Genomic DNA, 18,330 nt, shown 5'->3' with positions numbered 1-18,330 from the left:
TGTTCCTTTTTGTTTTTAACAGGTGAACGAAAACTTGAAAAGGTCTTATTATCTGCTTCTTATTTGTTTGAGGGATGACATCTATAAACATTCATCCTGTGTTTTATCCTTCTACTTTTTCTTTTTGGTAAAGATCAAGAAAGTTCTGGAATTGTATGAGCAACTACGCCAGAGAATGGGGGTAGTTATTGTAGGCCCAAGTGGTGCAGGCAAATCAACGCTCTGGAGAATGTTGAGGGCTGCACTTGGGAAAGTTGGCAAAGTAGTGAAACAATATACCATGAATCCCAAAGCTATGCCTCGCCGCCAGTTACTAGGCCATATAGACATGGACACCAGAGAATGGTCTGATGGCGTGCTTACAAACAGCGCTCGACAAGTGGTACGTGAACCAGCAGGTATGTCTATAAATTAGAAGTCTCGGCTTTCATAAATAAGGAGTTTTATTTTTAGATCCTAATCTTGATTACTCTGAAATAAGACACACTGTACGTATTAAAGTGTGTATAGAATTATAATTCTAAGTTTGGTCAATCTTATGATATCACCATAAGAGGAGCTGTGTTACTATGTGTGTTTACTTACAAGACACTTAAGTAAATAAGAAAACGACTATGGTGACAATAAGAATTGTTTGCATTGTAGCCATTTATATAGAGCATGTGGTTAGAGAGAGCCTATTCATCTGGCTTGATCTAGTTGTTTGTTCATACATGCAGTTGCCACACGTTGGAATTCCTCAGAATTTATACTTGTTGTCCCTTGTATCTACTCCAATTGCAAATGTTAAAATAAATCTAATTTGAATTCCTACTGAAAAGTGACTAGTTTGAGATGTACAATGTTTTGTTACTGTTTGTAAATAGATGTTACTTCATGGATAATATGTGATGGTGACATAGATCCCGAGTGGATTGAGTCTTTGAATTCTGTCCTTGATGACAACCGTCTACTTACTATGCCCAGTGGAGAAAGAATTCAGTTTGGCCCAAATGTTAACTTTGTTTTTGAAACCCACGATTTGAGTTGTGCTTCTCCTGCTACAATATCTCGAATGGGGATGATCTTCCTAAGGTAATTTGACATTTGACATAGATATGCATTAATTTTCAGTGATTATACATGCTAAGGAAGGTTGAACAAAATTTGAGGTAAAGTTAATTTAAAATGCACACATTATTTTAACCAGCCATTGTTTCATTCCATTGTGCCTTTATTGTTTCCATTTGCTTGTTGCTCATTTGGAAGGTAGGCAGTTTCTCATATGAGCACAAAACTCTTGCACAAGTTTTCTTAGCAGGCTTCACTACATACATGGAATTGGTGACCTCCCTATTGTTCCCTTTAAAGAGAGAGTTGTAGGTCTGACAGCAACTATAATGGGATTCTTATGCATATTAACAACTTCAAAGAGGGTTTCAAAGAAACACCAATTAGATCAGGCATCCCCAAACTGCGGCCCTCCAGATGTTTTAGCCTACAACTCCCATGATCCCTAGCTAACAGGAGCAGTGGTCGGGGAAGATGGGAATTGTAGTCCAAAACATCTGGAGGGCCAGAGTTTGGGGATGCCTGAATTAGATAGTTGGCCATGTTGGGTTTATTAAGCTGAGATATAAAGAAGACATAGCTGCCACATAGGTTTTTTTGCTTGTTCCTTTGCATGAGCAAGTGAACAAGCCAGGAAGTCTTCAGTAAACTATGGTTTTCCATTTCATCCAAAACCAGGAAATCGTAATTAGCAGCTTTGGAACATGCTAAGACATGAAGGCATGGTTTGACGTATGCTTAATAGCTTGGCTTGTTCTGAACCTGTCAAACATAATTTTCAGTACTGATGATATGGAATATTATTTTATTTAAATAAACCTTTTAGCTGCCATTCAAAAACAAATATAAGACTTCTGGGCTTGTTTGTAGGGCATTGCAAGGGGGGCGATGCACCCTGGGTGCCATGTCGGGGGGGGGGTGACAAGAAAGCACCCCACAGAGTGCTCGTTTCACCGACACAAACAGCCATTGCGCCGCTGAGAGCGGAGGATCCTGCCACCATCCATACGGCATTCGAGCGCCGGCGCCGGTAAACCGCTTTGTACAATGCATGCGTGGTGTCGCACGCATGCACTGTACATAGCGATGCTGCACATGCGTTGTACATAGCGGTACGGATGGTGGTGGGATCCCTCCGTCGCTGCTACAACCGCAAGTGGAGAATCCCTCCGCCGCCACTGCAGCTGTGAGCAGAGGATCCAGCCACCGTCCATACGGCGCTCAGGCGGCGCCGTTGGCAAACTGATACGTACAGTGCATGCGCAGTGTTGCACGCCCTATATAGCAACGCCACGCATGCGTTGTAGCAGCGCAACACGTACGCAGCTGCAACACGTACGCAGCCGGCGGTTTGCCCCACCCCAGGTGTTGGTTAGCCTTCATTCGCCCCTGTTTGTAGGCTTGGCAAGGAGGCTGCATGTGCTCTTCCTATACTTGTTTATGTATTGGTTTATGGCAACATATATTCTTGCTTTAATCTGAGGTATATCCCATTCTAGTGATGAAGATACTGATCTTAATTCACTGATAAAATCCTGGCTAAGAAACCAGTCTGAAGAATGCAGACAAAATCTTGAAAACTGGATTGGGGATTATTTTGAGAAAGCTCTAAATTGGGTTCTAAAACAGGTGAGTGACAATATATATATAAACAGTATCTAAGTTTGGCCTCATTGAGGGGCAGTATTTCAATATGAGTACAATAATGAGAGTCCCCTAAACGTTTTTTTTAAAGAAAAAAGCACTGTATATAAATATTTTAAATAGACAAGTTCTAAGTTGAGTGTCAGAGGTGTTTAAGTGGGTTCTAATTCCTCCTCCTGTTTCAAAGGCAGGAAATGATATTAGCATTTTCTTGTTTAAAGCCTCTCCTTCTGCTGAACTCCAATTTCATTTCCTTCCTTGCTTGGACCAGTACGCACATGTCTCTCTGTACATGTATTCTATTTTACTCATCTGCATGGACAACACTGTGACCAAAGCTTCAACAGGCAAGGGGATATCAGATCGGGTCTCTCCATTCTGAGGGGACAGCCCTGGTCTCATGGGCCAAGAAGCATCTGGTATCCCTGAGGTCAGAACACATTTGAGGTGTGAGAGAGTGGAGAGGCAGAAGGAGGGAGTAAGTCAGTCCCATCCTATCTTTCCTTCTTGCTCATCATTTATCCATTGCTCTGCTGAGTCAGCAGTGTGATGCAGCAGCTAAAAAAGCCAATGCAATTCTGGGCTGCATCAATAGGAGTATAGCATCTAGATCTAGGGAAGTAATAGTACCACTGTATTCTACTCTGGTCAGACCTCACCTGGAGTACTGTGTCCAGTTCTGGGCACCACAGTTCAAGAAGGATACTGACAAGCTGGAACGTGTCCAGAGGAGGGCAACCAAAATGGTCAAAGGCCTGGAAACGATGCCTTATGAGGAACGGCTTAGGGAGCTGGGCATGTTTAGCCTGGAGAAGAGAAGGTTAAGGGGTGATATGATAGCCATGTTCAAATATATGAAAGGATGCCATATAGAGGAGGGAGAAAGGTTGTTTTCTGCTACTCCAGAGAAGCGGACACGGAGCAATGGATTCAAACTTCAAGAAAGAAGATTCCACCTAAACATTAGGAAGAACTTCCTGACAGTAAGAGCTGTTCGGCAGTGGAATTTGCTGCCAAGGAGTGTGGTGGAGTCTCCTTCCTTGGAGGTCTTTAAGCAGAGGCTTGACAGCCATATGTCAAGAATGCTTTGATGGTGTTTCCTGCTTGGCAGGGGGTTGGACTGGATGGCCCTTGTGGTCTCTTCCAACTCTACGATTCTATGATTGTGGAGCCTATGAGGATTAACACTGTGTACTTAACCAGAGCAAATGTTTCAAGATAGTAGATAGAACCTATGTGTTGCTTCTTAAGACAGATGTTCTACCAGACATCTAGCTTTTTTAAGACTGATGTTTTGAGATTGCATATGTACTTTTGAGTGCTGTCTTGGCCACCCTCAAGTTTCTGTTAATATTTGCCTCCCTACTTAAATAGGACTCTTGCACTAAGACTTGGTCCGGCTGTTGCAAACGAGTTTACAGGTTGCTTACTGCATGCTCTCTTTTACAGAATGACTATGTAGTAGAAACAAGTTTGGTTGGAACAGTAATGAATGGTTTGTCTCATCTTCATGAGTGCACTGAACGTGGACAATTTATAATCAGCCTGATAAGAGGATTGGGCGGAAATCTCAACATGAAATCACGGCAGGAATTTACAAAAGAGGTATTATTAAGAAGACCAAATTATTCATATCATTAGCAGTTTCAGGGTAGGCAGGGAGGGGAAGAGAGGGAGAGAGAGAGAGAGTTTGAGATTAAAAATATAGCTCAAGAAGAAGAAAAATAGCCAAGAACTGATATTGGCACTCAGTTGTAAAAAAACCCACCACCACCACCACCAAAAACAAAACCTAATAGTCTAAACCAGATGTGAAGTGCAACAAATTTCCTTGCATAACAAACAATGTGATGAGGGAAAATGTACAGTGATTTCTAGATAGCATAAGAAGATAAAGCATTGTACAAGTTTTGCATGTCTCAATACAAAAAAATAGCACACTTTTTTGAAGCTAAGCTTTTTTATTGTTGGCTCTCAGACAGAAGCAAGAGAAGTTATGTAGAGAGGTTGAACAGCGGTGAAGCCATTTTGCCACATCCCTGTGAATACTTGTTGTTGAAAGTCACATTGAGTTTTGTTAAAAGAAAAAGAAGAAAGGAGACTAATAAGTCTAATAAATAATAATGAAATAATAACCTGAGTAGCAGAAACCTGTGTTTCATGTGGTGGAGAATGAAAAGTCGGTGTTTTGGATCCAGTCTAAGTCATGCTTTAGTCCCATTGATTCCAATAGGACTAAAATGTGGCTGACAATCAAGATCTAACTCTGTAGAATCATTAGAAGGGAACATGCTTTTCATGTTTTAAGCATGAACTGACACATTCAAACTTGGGAGATGATTTTCTAGATGAAAAGAGGATACAGCTATTTTCTGTATCCAGGTTTCTATATCCAGACATATAGAATGTTGACATAACGTTTCGATCCGGTTTCTGGCTTACTGACTTTAATTATTTCTTTAAATAATTTTGTTGTTTTATTCACTTTGAGGTTTTATTTCAATCAAGCGTTGAATAAAATCTGGTGAAATAAATAGATGCGTTTGTGAAGGGTGTGTTTTATAACAATTGCGTTTGGTATTTTTAGGAGTGCATTATAAATGTTTTAATATAATTCTTGAAAGGTTTTTTCTTGGGCACGTGAGTCTCCACCGAATCCCAACAAACCATTGGACACCTATTATGATCCAGATACTGAACGCCTGATGTCATACCAATTGAAAAAGCCTGAAAACCTGACTGCTGATGATTTCAGCAATGTCCAGACTCTTCCAGTCATTCAAACGCCTGATATGCAAAGAGGCTTGGATTACTTTAAACCTTGGCTAGGCTTTCATAGTAAGCAGCCCTTTCTTCTTGTTGGGCCTGAAGGATGTGGAAAAGGGTATGTATTTTCATTTTCATACTAACTGTGATATCAGTGCAGCACTACTAATACTTAAAATGATGTTGATGGCAGTATTACCTGAAAATCAAATGTTCCCTGATGGATCTGTTCTGTTACTCCAGGCATGTGAATTTCCCCCTTCTGTTTCTTTATACTATGACTACTGCCTGTGCTCCATTGCTTAGAATATTCCTAAAATATAATAAGCAGGTTGCTGTGGGTTTTCCATGCATGTCAGGCTGTCGCATGGTGCCAGGGGTGCTCCTCAGCCAAAGGAATGCACATGGCAGATAGTTAAGAATTTATTGTCAAAGAGAACACCTACAGTCATTTCTATGGCTCTGAATGCATACCAATCTAGCGCCTGGGCAACTATTCCCAGGTCCTAGGCTATATGTTGCTTCTGCAAGTCTAGAGCTTATCCGAACATTTAAGGAACCAGCTCTAGCTGAGCTAGAGATAGTCCAAAGTGGTTGGAGCTTTGACTTGAGGGTGAGTTATGGGTGGGATTTGGATTAATTGTGAGCTAGCAAAATGAGGGAGAAGCTTCCAAATGAAGTGCTGTGCAAGAACAATCAACCTCTCAAATAACTGAAAATTCAAATAAGCCTGAAGGATGAGAGCAATTTTAAAGTTTAGTTACTAAGCTGTGCTGTAATGAATACTCATGTAAAAACCATGTACTTGCCCAAGGTTAATGTTTTGCTTTCTAGTTGTTGCATGTTCATTTCACATGGCTAAGGCAGACTTTAGATGTCCCCCCCCCCCCAGTGTGCTGTATTTGCATCTTTTCATTTCCCCCCTCCAGAATGCTACTTCGTTATGCCTTTTCCCAGCTTCGGTCCACTCAAATTGCTACAGTTCACTGCAGCGCACAGACTACATCTCGGCATCTGCTTCAAAAATTAAGCCAGACATGCTTGGTGATCAGCACCAATACTGGGCGTGTATACAGGCCAAAGGATTGTGAACGACTGGTTTTATACTTAAAGGATATCAATTTGCCCAAACCAGATAAATGGGGAACAAGCACACTTGTGGCTTTCCTGCAGCAGGTGAATAGAATTTGGTTTAAATGTTGCTTTCAGAATTCTAGTATAGGAAGGAACTTCACACTTTCTTCCTGTCCTGCTTTGAGTCACATTTGATGTTTTCACAAAATTGCACTATAATATCTGGTATAATGTGTTTTTTCTTGAAAATCCTTGTGTATTTTTTTAAAGCATGTTTCTCTGAATACATTTATTTTCCTGTCAGTAGAAGACTTTTTGTTCAGAAGGGTGAGCTGCATGGCTAGCTATTCATTCATTACCGTCTCAGGTCGTAATTCTGACATTAGTCCTTTCCCCAAATAGGAAATTATGCAGCACATCAAACATGGGTACAGAATAAATCTTGCAGCTTAATAAGAGTAGGCAAGGTATCATCAGGTAGCTCGACTATGGCAATTGGGGCATCCGATAACACTGAGGCGGGACTCTCCTGGCAACCCACTTGGTCCCTTCCCAGCCTCTAGATCAGTGCCTCCCAGGTTGCTGGGCTCCTGTCCAGGATACAGTTCTACACTATCAACTCATTCTTCTTCTTGCTCTGATCAGCCCTGTTTAGATATCTCCATGGGGCTCACAGCATCAGTAGTGATTTGGGCAGTCTCTTCAGCTAACAGTGGGCTTGCTGTAGCATTCCCAACTTATAAGATCATGTCTTCCCTCATTTCCCAGTGACTAGTTCTCCCCACAGTGCCTTGCATTTTGAGCGTTACCCACCTCATGTGTACCTTCTTATACTGTAGAAATTTCATACATTCAGAATTAATGAATTAAGGAAATCTGTGTGCTTTCCTTAGTAGATTTTGTTTACATAATTCAGCATTTCTCATTGAAGAAATGTATGCATATATACATTTAGCATAGAGTTAACCTTCCCTTTATTAGACCACATAAAGTTATAGCTACTGCTATTTGCATAGTCTTTAAAAAAGCCTTTTACGAATATTTTTTAAAAAATCTGCTTATTGTATGTGTCTGTTCTGTAAATTTTATCTTATCCCAAGGTGCTGACGTATCAGGGATTTTACGATGAAAATCTTGAATGGGTAGGGTTAGAAAACATCCAAATTGTGGCTTCCATGTCTGCTGGGGGAACACTGGGAAAGCATAAACTTACATCCAGGTTTACTTCTATTGTCCGTTTGTGTGCAATTGAGTAAGTATCTTCTTAATAATTCATATTTCATATATTAGACTGACTTTGAATTTATGAACTCTTTTTATTCCTCTGCACATCTACATTCTCTAAATCATAGCTTAACATACATTATCCTCAGAAAAGTAGTATGCTTATTGTCAGGGCCTGGACTGAAGGTGGAGAGATTGAGGAGGAATGGTGGAGGTCGCGCCCCCCCCCCCCTTCTCCTGGAGCTTTCAAAGGAGAAGAGGGCAGTATTGAATTACAGCAGTGGTTTGAGGAAGGTCACAGCTCAGAGACAAGTGAACAGGAGAGTTGAGAGGTGTTGGGAGAAGGGGGGGGGAGACAGAGCAGCCAGCTGACACATTATCACTGGAGAGTATTTCTGACCAACCTTCTCCCAGAACTTAGCGTTTATTGAGGGTGCAAGAGCAAAGGACTGAGAGACAATTAGCCCCTGGTGGCCATTGTAAGGGGAAGTGCTGTTGGTAGGAAGGGAGGCAGGAGGAGCAACACTATTAAGGGGGGGGGGCAGACTGCATTCCTTGTCTTTTGCCATGATGGTTGAATAAACTCATTAGTAAGAACTCTTTGTTTTTCTCTCCCATTATCTTAAAGTCATCTGATCTTAAACTTGGATATCATCCATATTAAGGTAAAGGTAAAGGGACCCCTGACCATTAGGTCCAGTCGTGACCGACTCTGGGGTTGCGGCGCTCATCTCGTGTTATTGGCCAAGGGAGCCGGTGTACAGCTTCCAGGTCATGTGGCCACCATTAGAAAGCCGCTTCTGGCGAACCAGAGCAGCACACAGAAACACCATTGTTTATTAATATTAATATATTAAGGTAGTCCCACATTAATCTAATTGAAAGCATAGCTAATGCAGTCTGGATCTGACTCATCTTGTGGTTACTAGATAAAAAAAAGTACAGGCGGCAACCATTTTGTACATATCCAATTGACGTGAGACCGCAGATGTACAGGTCCTTTTGGTCCCAGAAGAGGGCATAATAGGGGCAGGGCAGGTTTATATGCACTCCACCGATGTACACTGGGTCCAGTTATAGAACCCTTGTGCAAAATGGTCACTGTATGTAATGATCTTATAAATTAACATTTTGAACCACTTACTGGCAACAGTCTTGGATGAAGATCTTCAAATAAGCCAAACTGCATTTCATTTTTGGTCTGTTCAGCTCATACGGATAGTAATAATTCTAAGTAAACAATACAAATTGATTTAAAATAACTCTGAAAGTTTGATATAATTCCATTTTCTAGTTATCCAGAAAGAGATCAGCTGCAAACAATTTATAGTGCATATTTAGAACCTGTCCTACACAAGAACCTAAAGAAACATCCTGCTTGGGGATCTTTGGCGAAAATCCACCAGTTGGCAGGATCTATGGTTCAAGTATATGAGCAGGTACAAATGATTTAATTTGGATTCTAATGAAACAGTATAAACTTTGGTGTAGAATTTATGTCTCCTGTATTAAGAGTGTCTACACCCTGGTGAAATAGCAAAATACCTAGTGGCGCAAATGAATCTGTTCAATTGTGTCTCCCATTCTATGTTTCCTCTGTGCTTTACAAACTGTTTCTGTATGTATACCAGATTCTCCTGTATCCAAGTTTTAATGATTTTAAACTTTGTAGTCGTATTTATAATGGTGAATATTTGAATGCAGTGTCTTTTAGAGCAATGCAGCTGCACTGCGTACAATACACCTGGAAACAAGATTCATAGAATCATAGAGTTGGAAGGGACCATGAGGGTCATATAGGCCAACCCCCAGCAATGTAGCAATCTTTTGCTCAATGTGGGGCTCAAACCCTCGACCCTGAGATTAAGTTATATGCTGAATACCATTATTTTGTCTATTCACTAATGAAACAATTCTATAGTCCTGTGCACACTTACTGGTACTTCAGAGCAAGTCCTGTTGAATTTTGTAGGACGTAAACTTATGGATTGTGCTTCTAGGCATGTAAATGTATATACATTTATTCTGGGGATAATTACTGCAATATATTGTTGAAAACAAGTGGTAGTCTTGTAGTAAAAAAGGTAGTTTTGACATCATTTATATTTCCAGGTTCGAGCAAAATTCACAGTAGATGACCACAGCCACTACCTATTCACACCATGCATTCTTACTCAGTGGGTTCTAGGATTGTTCAGATATGATTTAACAGGAGGTGAGTAGCTCTGACTTACTCTCTATGACTAAGCACCTAGTTAAGTTTTTGCTGGAGTTGAAGTTGCCAAGCTGCTTCTTAATCTCTGCAGACTGTTCTGGTGCATACGCTGCTTCAGGTTGAATACTACTGTCAGTATGTCTGGCAAAGATAATAAATGCAATGTGATGGCCTTGTCCCGTTGTATCCAAGTTTTGGAATCTGCTATTTGCAGAAATGGCAAACATTACACATCAAACTATATGCCACACCAGAAGTAGCTCTTTTAACCATTTGAGAGGAGCAAAATGAGAAATTAGTATCTAAGGAACCAATAGTATTTACGTTGTTCATTTATTGCAGGGTGATAACCAAAATACGGAAAACTGCAGAACTTTTAACATTGAATTCTTGGTACAGTGAGCTGGGGCAAATAGCCCTGGCAGAAAAATTGATTTGTCAAACCATTTTGCTGTCTTACTTGCTGCTAAGATGTGGAGAAACTATACTTAGACAGCTATCCTGCCAATGACTTAAATGAAAATTCCTACTAAGTGCCATTGTATTGTTTTTGTTTATTACTTATGAAGAGCCTTATTTTACCATGTACTTTTGAAATTAGAATAGTTTTGAAGCCTTCATTTTCATTCTTGATTTTTATTCCCCCCTTTGCTTCTTGATGGTCTCATTCTGGTATGTAACCTATATTGCTGCTTTAATTTTGACTTTCTGTTGAAATATAGAATTTCAAAAGTTGAACTCTATAATGTATATTATTAATTTATACTTCATAGGGAAATCAACAAACACGGCAGATACTGTTTTGGAAATTGTTGCTTATGAAGCCCGCCGTCTCTTTCGTGACAAAATTGTTGGATCCAAGGAACTTCATGTATTTGATAATATTTTGATGAAAGTTTTTCAAGGAGATTGGGGTTCAGATATTTTGGACAACATGGCAGGTAAAAAAAAATAAAATTGTTAGTTTTGTTTTCATGTTTCCAATATTTATTGCATTAAAATTAAATTTATATAAAATATAATATGACCCCACTTTCATTATATTTTTGCAGATAGCTTCTATGTAACATGGGGAGCTCGTCATGAACTAGGAACCACTATGGCCCCAGGACAAACATTGCCATCCCATGGAAGGCCACTTGGCAAACTTAACTCAGCAGACCTAAAAGATGTCATCAAAAAGGTATATAAAAACAGATCTCTCTCTCTCTCTCTCTCTCTCTCTCTCTCTCTCTCTCTCTCTCTCTCTCTCTCTCTCTCTATATATATATATATATATATAAGAAATTCATATGGGACTGAATACTAACTTGTACAAACAGACTTTCCCTCATTCAATGGGACTTCCCCTTCTCTCTTCCTTTTTGTAGCACCCTCACTACCCCAAAATTTGCTCTGAAGAGTCCCCCAACTGCTGTAAAAACACACAGTGCTGCTTATTCTATAAACAATTGCTAAAGGCAGCCAGGGCCGGCTCTAAGGCAAGGCTGGGTGGTGCAGGGTGCCGGGCCGCCAGGGGGGCACTACATGGCTGTGTCCGCGGCAGCCGCGCTGCGCCCGCCTGCTCACGTGCTGGGAACCGGGGCGGGGGGGGGGCGCCGGAGGGATCTTCGAACGACGGCACCAGGGCGCCAGATACACTTAAGACGGCCCTGAAGGCAGCATCTTATACAGCTAAGGTTGTCCCTCATAAACTTACTTGTAGGACTTACTTCTATGTAAATATGCATAGGATCAAGTTTCTAAGCTTTTAACCCAGGGGTCCCCAGACTTACCGAACTTCGGGCCGGAGGGCAGGGGAGTGCGCACGCAGAGGGCTGGAGGGCGGGGGAGTGCGCGCCCGTGCGCATGCGCACACGGTCGGAAAAAAATCGCCAAAAATCGCTTGTGCGCATGCGTATGGGCCTCCCCCGACCCGGAAGTGCATCGGAAATGACCTCTTCTGGGTCGGGAGAGGCCCATACGCATGCGCACAAAGGATTTTTGCCGATTTAGAAGATCGCCGCCGCGCCGCGCGCTGTAAGAGCGGGCGGCGGCAGCGGGCGGCGGGGGCGTCGCGGGCCGGATTGGGAGGCCAATTGGGGGGCCGTAGTTTGGGGACCCCTGTTTTAACCCTTTATCGTGGCTCATCATCATTTTATCATCATCATTTTATTTGCATGCTGCCTTTCCATAGTTGAAACAATGCTCAAGGCGGCTTACAACATGGCTGCTAAATGTGTATAACTGCTTATTAAAGCATACATGTTTATCATATGCTGACTCCATCGATCCAGTAGTGACTTGTATGTGTGAATAAGCCATTAGAGATCATTGTAAATATCACATGACTGCCCATTGATCATTTTAAAATTCGCTGACTCACAGCTGAATATGTGAATTCACTGAAAAAGGCACTGGGACCACACCAAGCGGATTGTGTTCCTCCAGTTATTTGAATGCAGAAAAACATTCAAACTCTACAGGAAGCTCTTGGTCATACCTCCCTTGGAGTGTGTGTTCATTTTCCTGCCTTACTTCAAGCAGATGTATACATATTCACTTTCTGCTCTCCAGGTTTTTATTTTCAGTTAGACAAGTTTAATTTTATGAATGTTGGCGAGTTCTCAGAGTGACCAGTTATTTCTTTGTGTTTCAGTACTGTCAGGGTTAGTGGTGAATGTATTTTTTCTGGGGTTTTTTTGGCCTGATTCTCCTCGGCATCTGTGTGAAGATTAATCATTGTCTGTTGTCATTTAGCAACCTCATTCTTTAATCAACAAAATTATTTAATCAACTGAATTGCTTGATTCCCTTCCTAAAATGAATTGATCAGTTGATTCTTTCCTCCCCAGTCCTAATTAACTGTTAAGGATTAATTTCAAATTGATTTATCTCATTGTTTTATCTACCGGGGGGGTTGGCTTCGCCTTCGTTTATCCTTTCTGCTGTCCTCTCTGAGGCTCTAAACTTTTTAAAAGAGCAGCTCATTCCCACCCACAGTCATCAGGGTCAACTGTAGAACAACCCACTTTATGGTATCCTAGTACTCACCAGAGAAGGGATTGTTGGTCATATCTGAATGGATTTTCTCATTGGCCACTAGAACACCACCAAGTGAGGTGTTCTATAGCTGATGCTGATGACTATGGCTGGGCGCATGCTTGGAAACTGGACTGTCCAGAAAGTAGCCTTATTGTGGTAAATTTGCTGCTGCTATATGTGAATAATATACCACACTATTAGGTGTCCTAGCCAAGAGAGGGTTGACCAAAAGTTTCCTGAAGAGTGTGAATCTTTCCCTGCCTTTAAGAAACTGGTGGAACACAACCTGCTTGGTGGTGTCCAAATGCCCACTCAGAAGCACCTTTCAGATAAGACTAATGGTCCCATTTGAGGTGATGTAACATGCTATTGGGACGCAGGTGGCGCTGTGGGTTAAACCACAGAGTCTAGGGCTTGCCGATCAGAAGGTCGGCGGTTCGAATCCCCGCAACGGGGTGAGCTCCTGTTGCTCGGCCCCAGCTCCTGCCCACCTAGCAGTTCGAAAGCATGTTGAAGTGCAAGTAGATAAATAGGTACTGCTTTGGCGGGAAGGTAAATGGCGTTTCTGTGTGCTGCTCTGGTTCGCCAGAAGCTGCTTTGTCATGCTAGCCACATGGCCTGGAAGCTGTACGCAGGCTTCCTCGGCCAATAACGTGAGATGAGCGCCACAACCCCAGAGTCAGTCACAACTGGACCTAATGGTGAGGGGTCCCTTTACCTTTACCTTTAACATGCTACTAATGGTGATGTTTCATCTGTGTTAGTGGTTTCATATCTTCTAGCTACTTATTGAGTGATGAACATGCGTGAATCAATGAATCACCTGTTCTTCTATTCCTGTTCTGGGAGATCTAGACATGACTTTGGTATTATAACAATAACATAGACTCCATTTGGAGAGCTGGCAAGATATTTTCACAGCAGGCGGCCACCAGATCTCATCACTTACCCAAACTTTCCAACTGTACAAACATTTTTTTCCTTAGTACAAATTGAGGTGAGAAGCCTATGAAGAATGAATTAAGCAACTTCTATCCTCTAGAATAAAAGTGGATTTTTATAATTCTCCATTTTGGCTAGAATATCTCAAGACTCAGTAGGTCACATAGGAACAAACCAGTATTATGTCTCTGCTGTTGCAATATCATTATATTTAATGGTTGCATTTACATTTGTTTACTTATTACTTCTTTCTCTTTAGGGCATTATTCACTATGGGCGTGACAACCACGAAATAGAAATATTGCTGTTCCCAGAAGTCCTTGATTATGTGTCTAGAATCGACAGAGTACTGAGTTTTCCTGGCGGGTCGCTTCTGTTAGCAGGCCAAAGTGGAGTGGGCCGTCGAACTGTTACTTCATTGGTTAGTCACATGCATGGAGCTGTTCTCATTACACCCAAAATTTCCAGAGGCTATGAAATGAAGCAGTTCAAAAATGATTTGAAACACGTAAGTTGCAATATATTTATATTGTATGTTATTCAAGCTGGCTTCTCAAAAAAATTAAATAAAGGAAGATCACTATTAGACAATCTGTTGTCTCTCGGAGTTGAAACATTTTTCTGTGTGCTATTTATATGCGCCAAGCTGAACTGGATGGTGCTATATATAACTTCTTAAAATATTTTAAAGTGATATTTATAAATGAGTAGTAATTCAGGTATTTTCAGTTTCTTCTGTTTATCCATTAGCTGCTTTAGTTTGGACAAGATTTCTGGATTAATACCATTCACCTTTCAAAAGTGTTATCTGTCTCTCCCATACTTTTGTGTTTTGTTTGTTTGTTTCCTCAGTCTTGTCTGTTCTATTTTGGAGTTTATATCTGAATATGAGAAGGATAGTATCATAAGAAATATATCAACTGTCTCAATAACTTCACATCATAAACTTATTTTTTCTTTAAAATATTTTGAATTATTTTATAACTTGTCAAATACACCTTTGGTGATTTGTGATAAACCCAAAGCTGCAGTAAAATAGTTGAGGCCAGGCACCTCTCACTGCATTTAGTCTCAGATCATATGCTTATAGCTTATGTGTTGAAATATTATGTGGCTTGCTGCATTTGTTTATACCATGAAAATGTAGATATTATGTAATCCTAGGTTGAAGTGTGAAACAGATCTTATTTTGAGAACTTTATTTTCAATATTTCAGATAATTTAATAAAAAAATTCCTTCAGTAGCACCTTAAAGACCAACTAAGTTTTTATTTTGGTATGAGCTTTCGTGTGCATGCACACTTCTTCAGATAATTTATTAGTGATGTTTCAATTCTACTGATTTGGCAGGTTGTTATATCTTCCCATAAACAATCTATTCCATTTTTCCAGGTGATGCAACTTGCGGGAATTGAAGCTCAACATGTTGTGTTGTTGCTTGAGGACTATCAGTTTGTCCAGTCCACATTTCTTGAGATGATCAATAGCTTACTATCATCAGGTGAGATTAAAATAAGAGGTCAGTGGCCTACAATATGGCCTGATGTGATGGCGGCTGCAAATTTCAATAGGCACTGAATTCTAGTTGTGTCTTGTAGAGTACAATGGCCTTCAGACATATCACTTGTCAATAGTTCAGTGTTACAAGAATTGATCTATTCCCCCTAGCCCCGGCTTGCATTCTCTTCCTCCTCCTCCTCCTCACATTTTTTGGAAGCTTTTGCTTCCATTGTGGATTAACTGTTGTTTGTATTGTTGCCTGAACCAATATGTACTGTGGTTACTCTTAAGTTAAGAACTAGCCAGAATCTTAAACAAATTTGAACTCTAATTTAAGATCTTGGCTTGTTCCAGAAGCTGGTTGCCATAGTTTTCTGGTAACAGTGGCTGGGAAACCATGGCTAATTGGACATTTCCTGGCATCATCGTGGCTTACATAAGAGAAAATTAAGGAGCCTGCATCCTAAAGCGAAAGGCTAGTTAGGATTTCTTAAGGAAATAGTAAATTAATTGTTTATTTTATAGTGACATGGAAGAGTATTGGCTTTTCCTGTACAAGTCAAATTTGTAAAATTTCAGCTAAAAAAGGAGAAAAATGTAAGACTATTGTATTTTCCTCTATCTGGTTTTATGTTCGAATTAAAATATTTTCAAGTAAAATATTTTCAAGTTAAATAAAACATTTATTTAATTGTTCACAAAATAGAATGCTGAAAATGATTTTAGTAATTTTAGTTTTTTCAAAAAACCTGTTCCTGAAATAGGTGAGGTTCCTGGCTTGTATACAATAGAAGAATTAGAGCCACTGCTGTCTCCTCTGAAAGATCAAGCATCACAAGATGGATTTACAGGACCAGTTTTTAACTATTTCACTTACAGTAAGTGAATTACAGTATGTATGTATTTGTGTATGTATGTGAGTCATTACAAAGGAATCTGGGGAGGAACATGGCAATTTTATAAGTATATATGATAAAAAATATCTATTACTAAAAATTGATATAAACACATAATAATTGATGTCCTACTGGATACTTTTTCAAAACAAAATCCATGTAGCCCAGAGGTGGGTTCCAAATCTTGTTTGTCTCCAGCTTGTGTCTGTGATGTAAAGGAAAGCAAGTAGGTGCACAGCCCCTAATATCATATAAAAATGTTATGTAAAGTATTAAACACAACATTTATGATTTACAAATACACTCTGTATATTTTAGGAATTCAACAGAACCTTCATGTTGTGTTGATTATGGATTCTACTAATATGAACTTCACAATAAATTGTGAAAGTAATCCTGCCCTTCATAAGAAATGTCAGGTCCTCTGGATGGAGAGTTGGTCTGAAAACAGTATGAGAAAGGTAAGCAAATAGAGAAATACTGAAGTTCCATTCAGTGTATTTCATGCCCTCTAGGATTAATTTCTGTTGCTACTGTATTCATATATTCAAAGTTACACAATTTTATTTAATTACTGAAATAGAGGGATAGCAGTTATTGTGAATGACAGGCTACCCAGGGAGTGAGCAAGAGGACTACTATTCTATGTAGATGTAGCCTTTACTTCATCTTAAATGGTTCTAGACTGGTTTCACTCATCATCCTTTTACCCAAAAGTAGATGCTTACACATACTTTTTCATCTCTGCATCTGCTTCTAAGGTGTGGAAACAGTGTAACCTGGAGATACAGCACAAATACTCTAAGTGTCCCAGCTTTAAAAAAGCCTTTTCCTTGTGCTCAGCTCCATTTTCTCAGAATTAACCACTCTAGGAGCATCCAGGATTCTTTCTTACGCTCGGAATGGGTGGCACTCATGCAATGATATTTCCTTGGTAAATATCTACTTGCAATAAGTAGATACTTGCATCCAGTGATACTATTTGTTTTTATCTTAAACTTCATGTTTTAGATACCTGAAATGCTGTTTATTGAATCAGATGAAAAAGAAAAAACTAAAACACCAAAGGAACGCAGAAAGAAGAATTCTGGTGAGATCTTTGCTTCTTCCATTAAGCAGTTAGAGTTACAGTACTTTCAAAATTGTTGTGTAAGTAACAAGAAATATTGAAGACATTTAGACATTAAATTATGATCCATTGTTGTGTAAGTAACAAGAAATATTGAAGACATTTAGACATTAAATTATGATCCATAAAAAATTAGTATAATTTGATTTTATCAACCTTGGGTAGAATTTCAGTAGGAAAAGTGACCTGCAGAGAATAATGTATATGCAGAAGATAAATAATAAACACAATTCTAGTCAAGATGGGTAATACTAGAAACTAAAACTAGCGGCTTTAAATTTACTGTAATACCTTTTAAAGAAAATGCCTGGGATGACATTTTCTTCTCCCATGGATGATGAAGATCCTCAAGTGGAATCTAGTTCAACCTAGTGTCTGAAGGCAAGAAACACAGATAGTTTGAGGAAGTAGCTCTCTTATGTTTCAGTTTGTCTCCTGCCTGTGTCCAGAGTAGATCCTATGAGTCTATTCAGTTGCATCCTACTCAGAGTTGACCAATTGAAATTAATCAACATTAACCATCCCCACTTCCACTGTGGAAGGTCATGTGGATCTATAAATGACCTCCACAGTCGCTTACGGACTTACTGTTTAGACTGTGTTCATGGAAGACAAACTTACTCGGCTACGAGTGATCGTCAAAGAAGAAGAAGCCTGTAATTTTCTGCTTCAATCCTGATACCTTCAAATGAGCAAATACCTCTCACTCCTGTGAATACCTCACACTTCTGCCAAGTGCTGCTGAATGCAGCCTTGGCTTTATACCCCCTTCTGCATGTACAAACTTTCCTTGGAGAAATGGATGATAGATGGCTTCCTGCAGCCAATTTGAAGCCCCACTGGATGTTCGGCTTCCAAAAGAACCT

The 18,330-nt window shown here is 40.0% G+C and overlaps 1 protein-coding gene across 1 annotated transcript in view; it reads left to right on the top strand.

Annotated features, from left to right (window-relative positions):
* The window catches only part of DYNC2H1 (dynein cytoplasmic 2 heavy chain 1), a 146,281-nt gene that overhangs the window by 40,639 nt on the left and 87,312 nt on the right, over window positions 1-18,330 (top strand). Inside the window, exons 39-54 of the mRNA XM_060273857.2 lie at window positions 134-398; window positions 867-1,074; window positions 2,550-2,679; window positions 4,144-4,299; window positions 5,319-5,578; window positions 6,390-6,636; window positions 7,635-7,786; window positions 9,053-9,197; window positions 9,871-9,973; window positions 10,747-10,914; window positions 11,026-11,156; window positions 14,199-14,447; window positions 15,332-15,440; window positions 16,204-16,317; window positions 16,654-16,796; window positions 17,347-17,425. Of these exons, the coding sequence (XP_060129840.2) occupies window positions 134-398; window positions 867-1,074; window positions 2,550-2,679; window positions 4,144-4,299; window positions 5,319-5,578; window positions 6,390-6,636; window positions 7,635-7,786; window positions 9,053-9,197; window positions 9,871-9,973; window positions 10,747-10,914; window positions 11,026-11,156; window positions 14,199-14,447; window positions 15,332-15,440; window positions 16,204-16,317; window positions 16,654-16,796; window positions 17,347-17,425 (2,659 nt within the window). The remainder of the gene's footprint in view (window positions 1-133; window positions 399-866; window positions 1,075-2,549; window positions 2,680-4,143; window positions 4,300-5,318; window positions 5,579-6,389; window positions 6,637-7,634; window positions 7,787-9,052; window positions 9,198-9,870; window positions 9,974-10,746; window positions 10,915-11,025; window positions 11,157-14,198; window positions 14,448-15,331; window positions 15,441-16,203; window positions 16,318-16,653; window positions 16,797-17,346; window positions 17,426-18,330) is intronic.

This window comes from Zootoca vivipara, chromosome 4 (genome assembly GCF_965207765.1).
Source record: "Zootoca vivipara chromosome 4, rZooViv2.hap1.1, whole genome shotgun sequence".
Taxonomy (NCBI): domain Eukaryota; kingdom Metazoa; phylum Chordata; class Lepidosauria; order Squamata; family Lacertidae; genus Zootoca; species Zootoca vivipara.
Note: the sequence above shows the minus strand (reverse complement) of the source record. Positions and strands in the feature narration are given on the sequence as shown.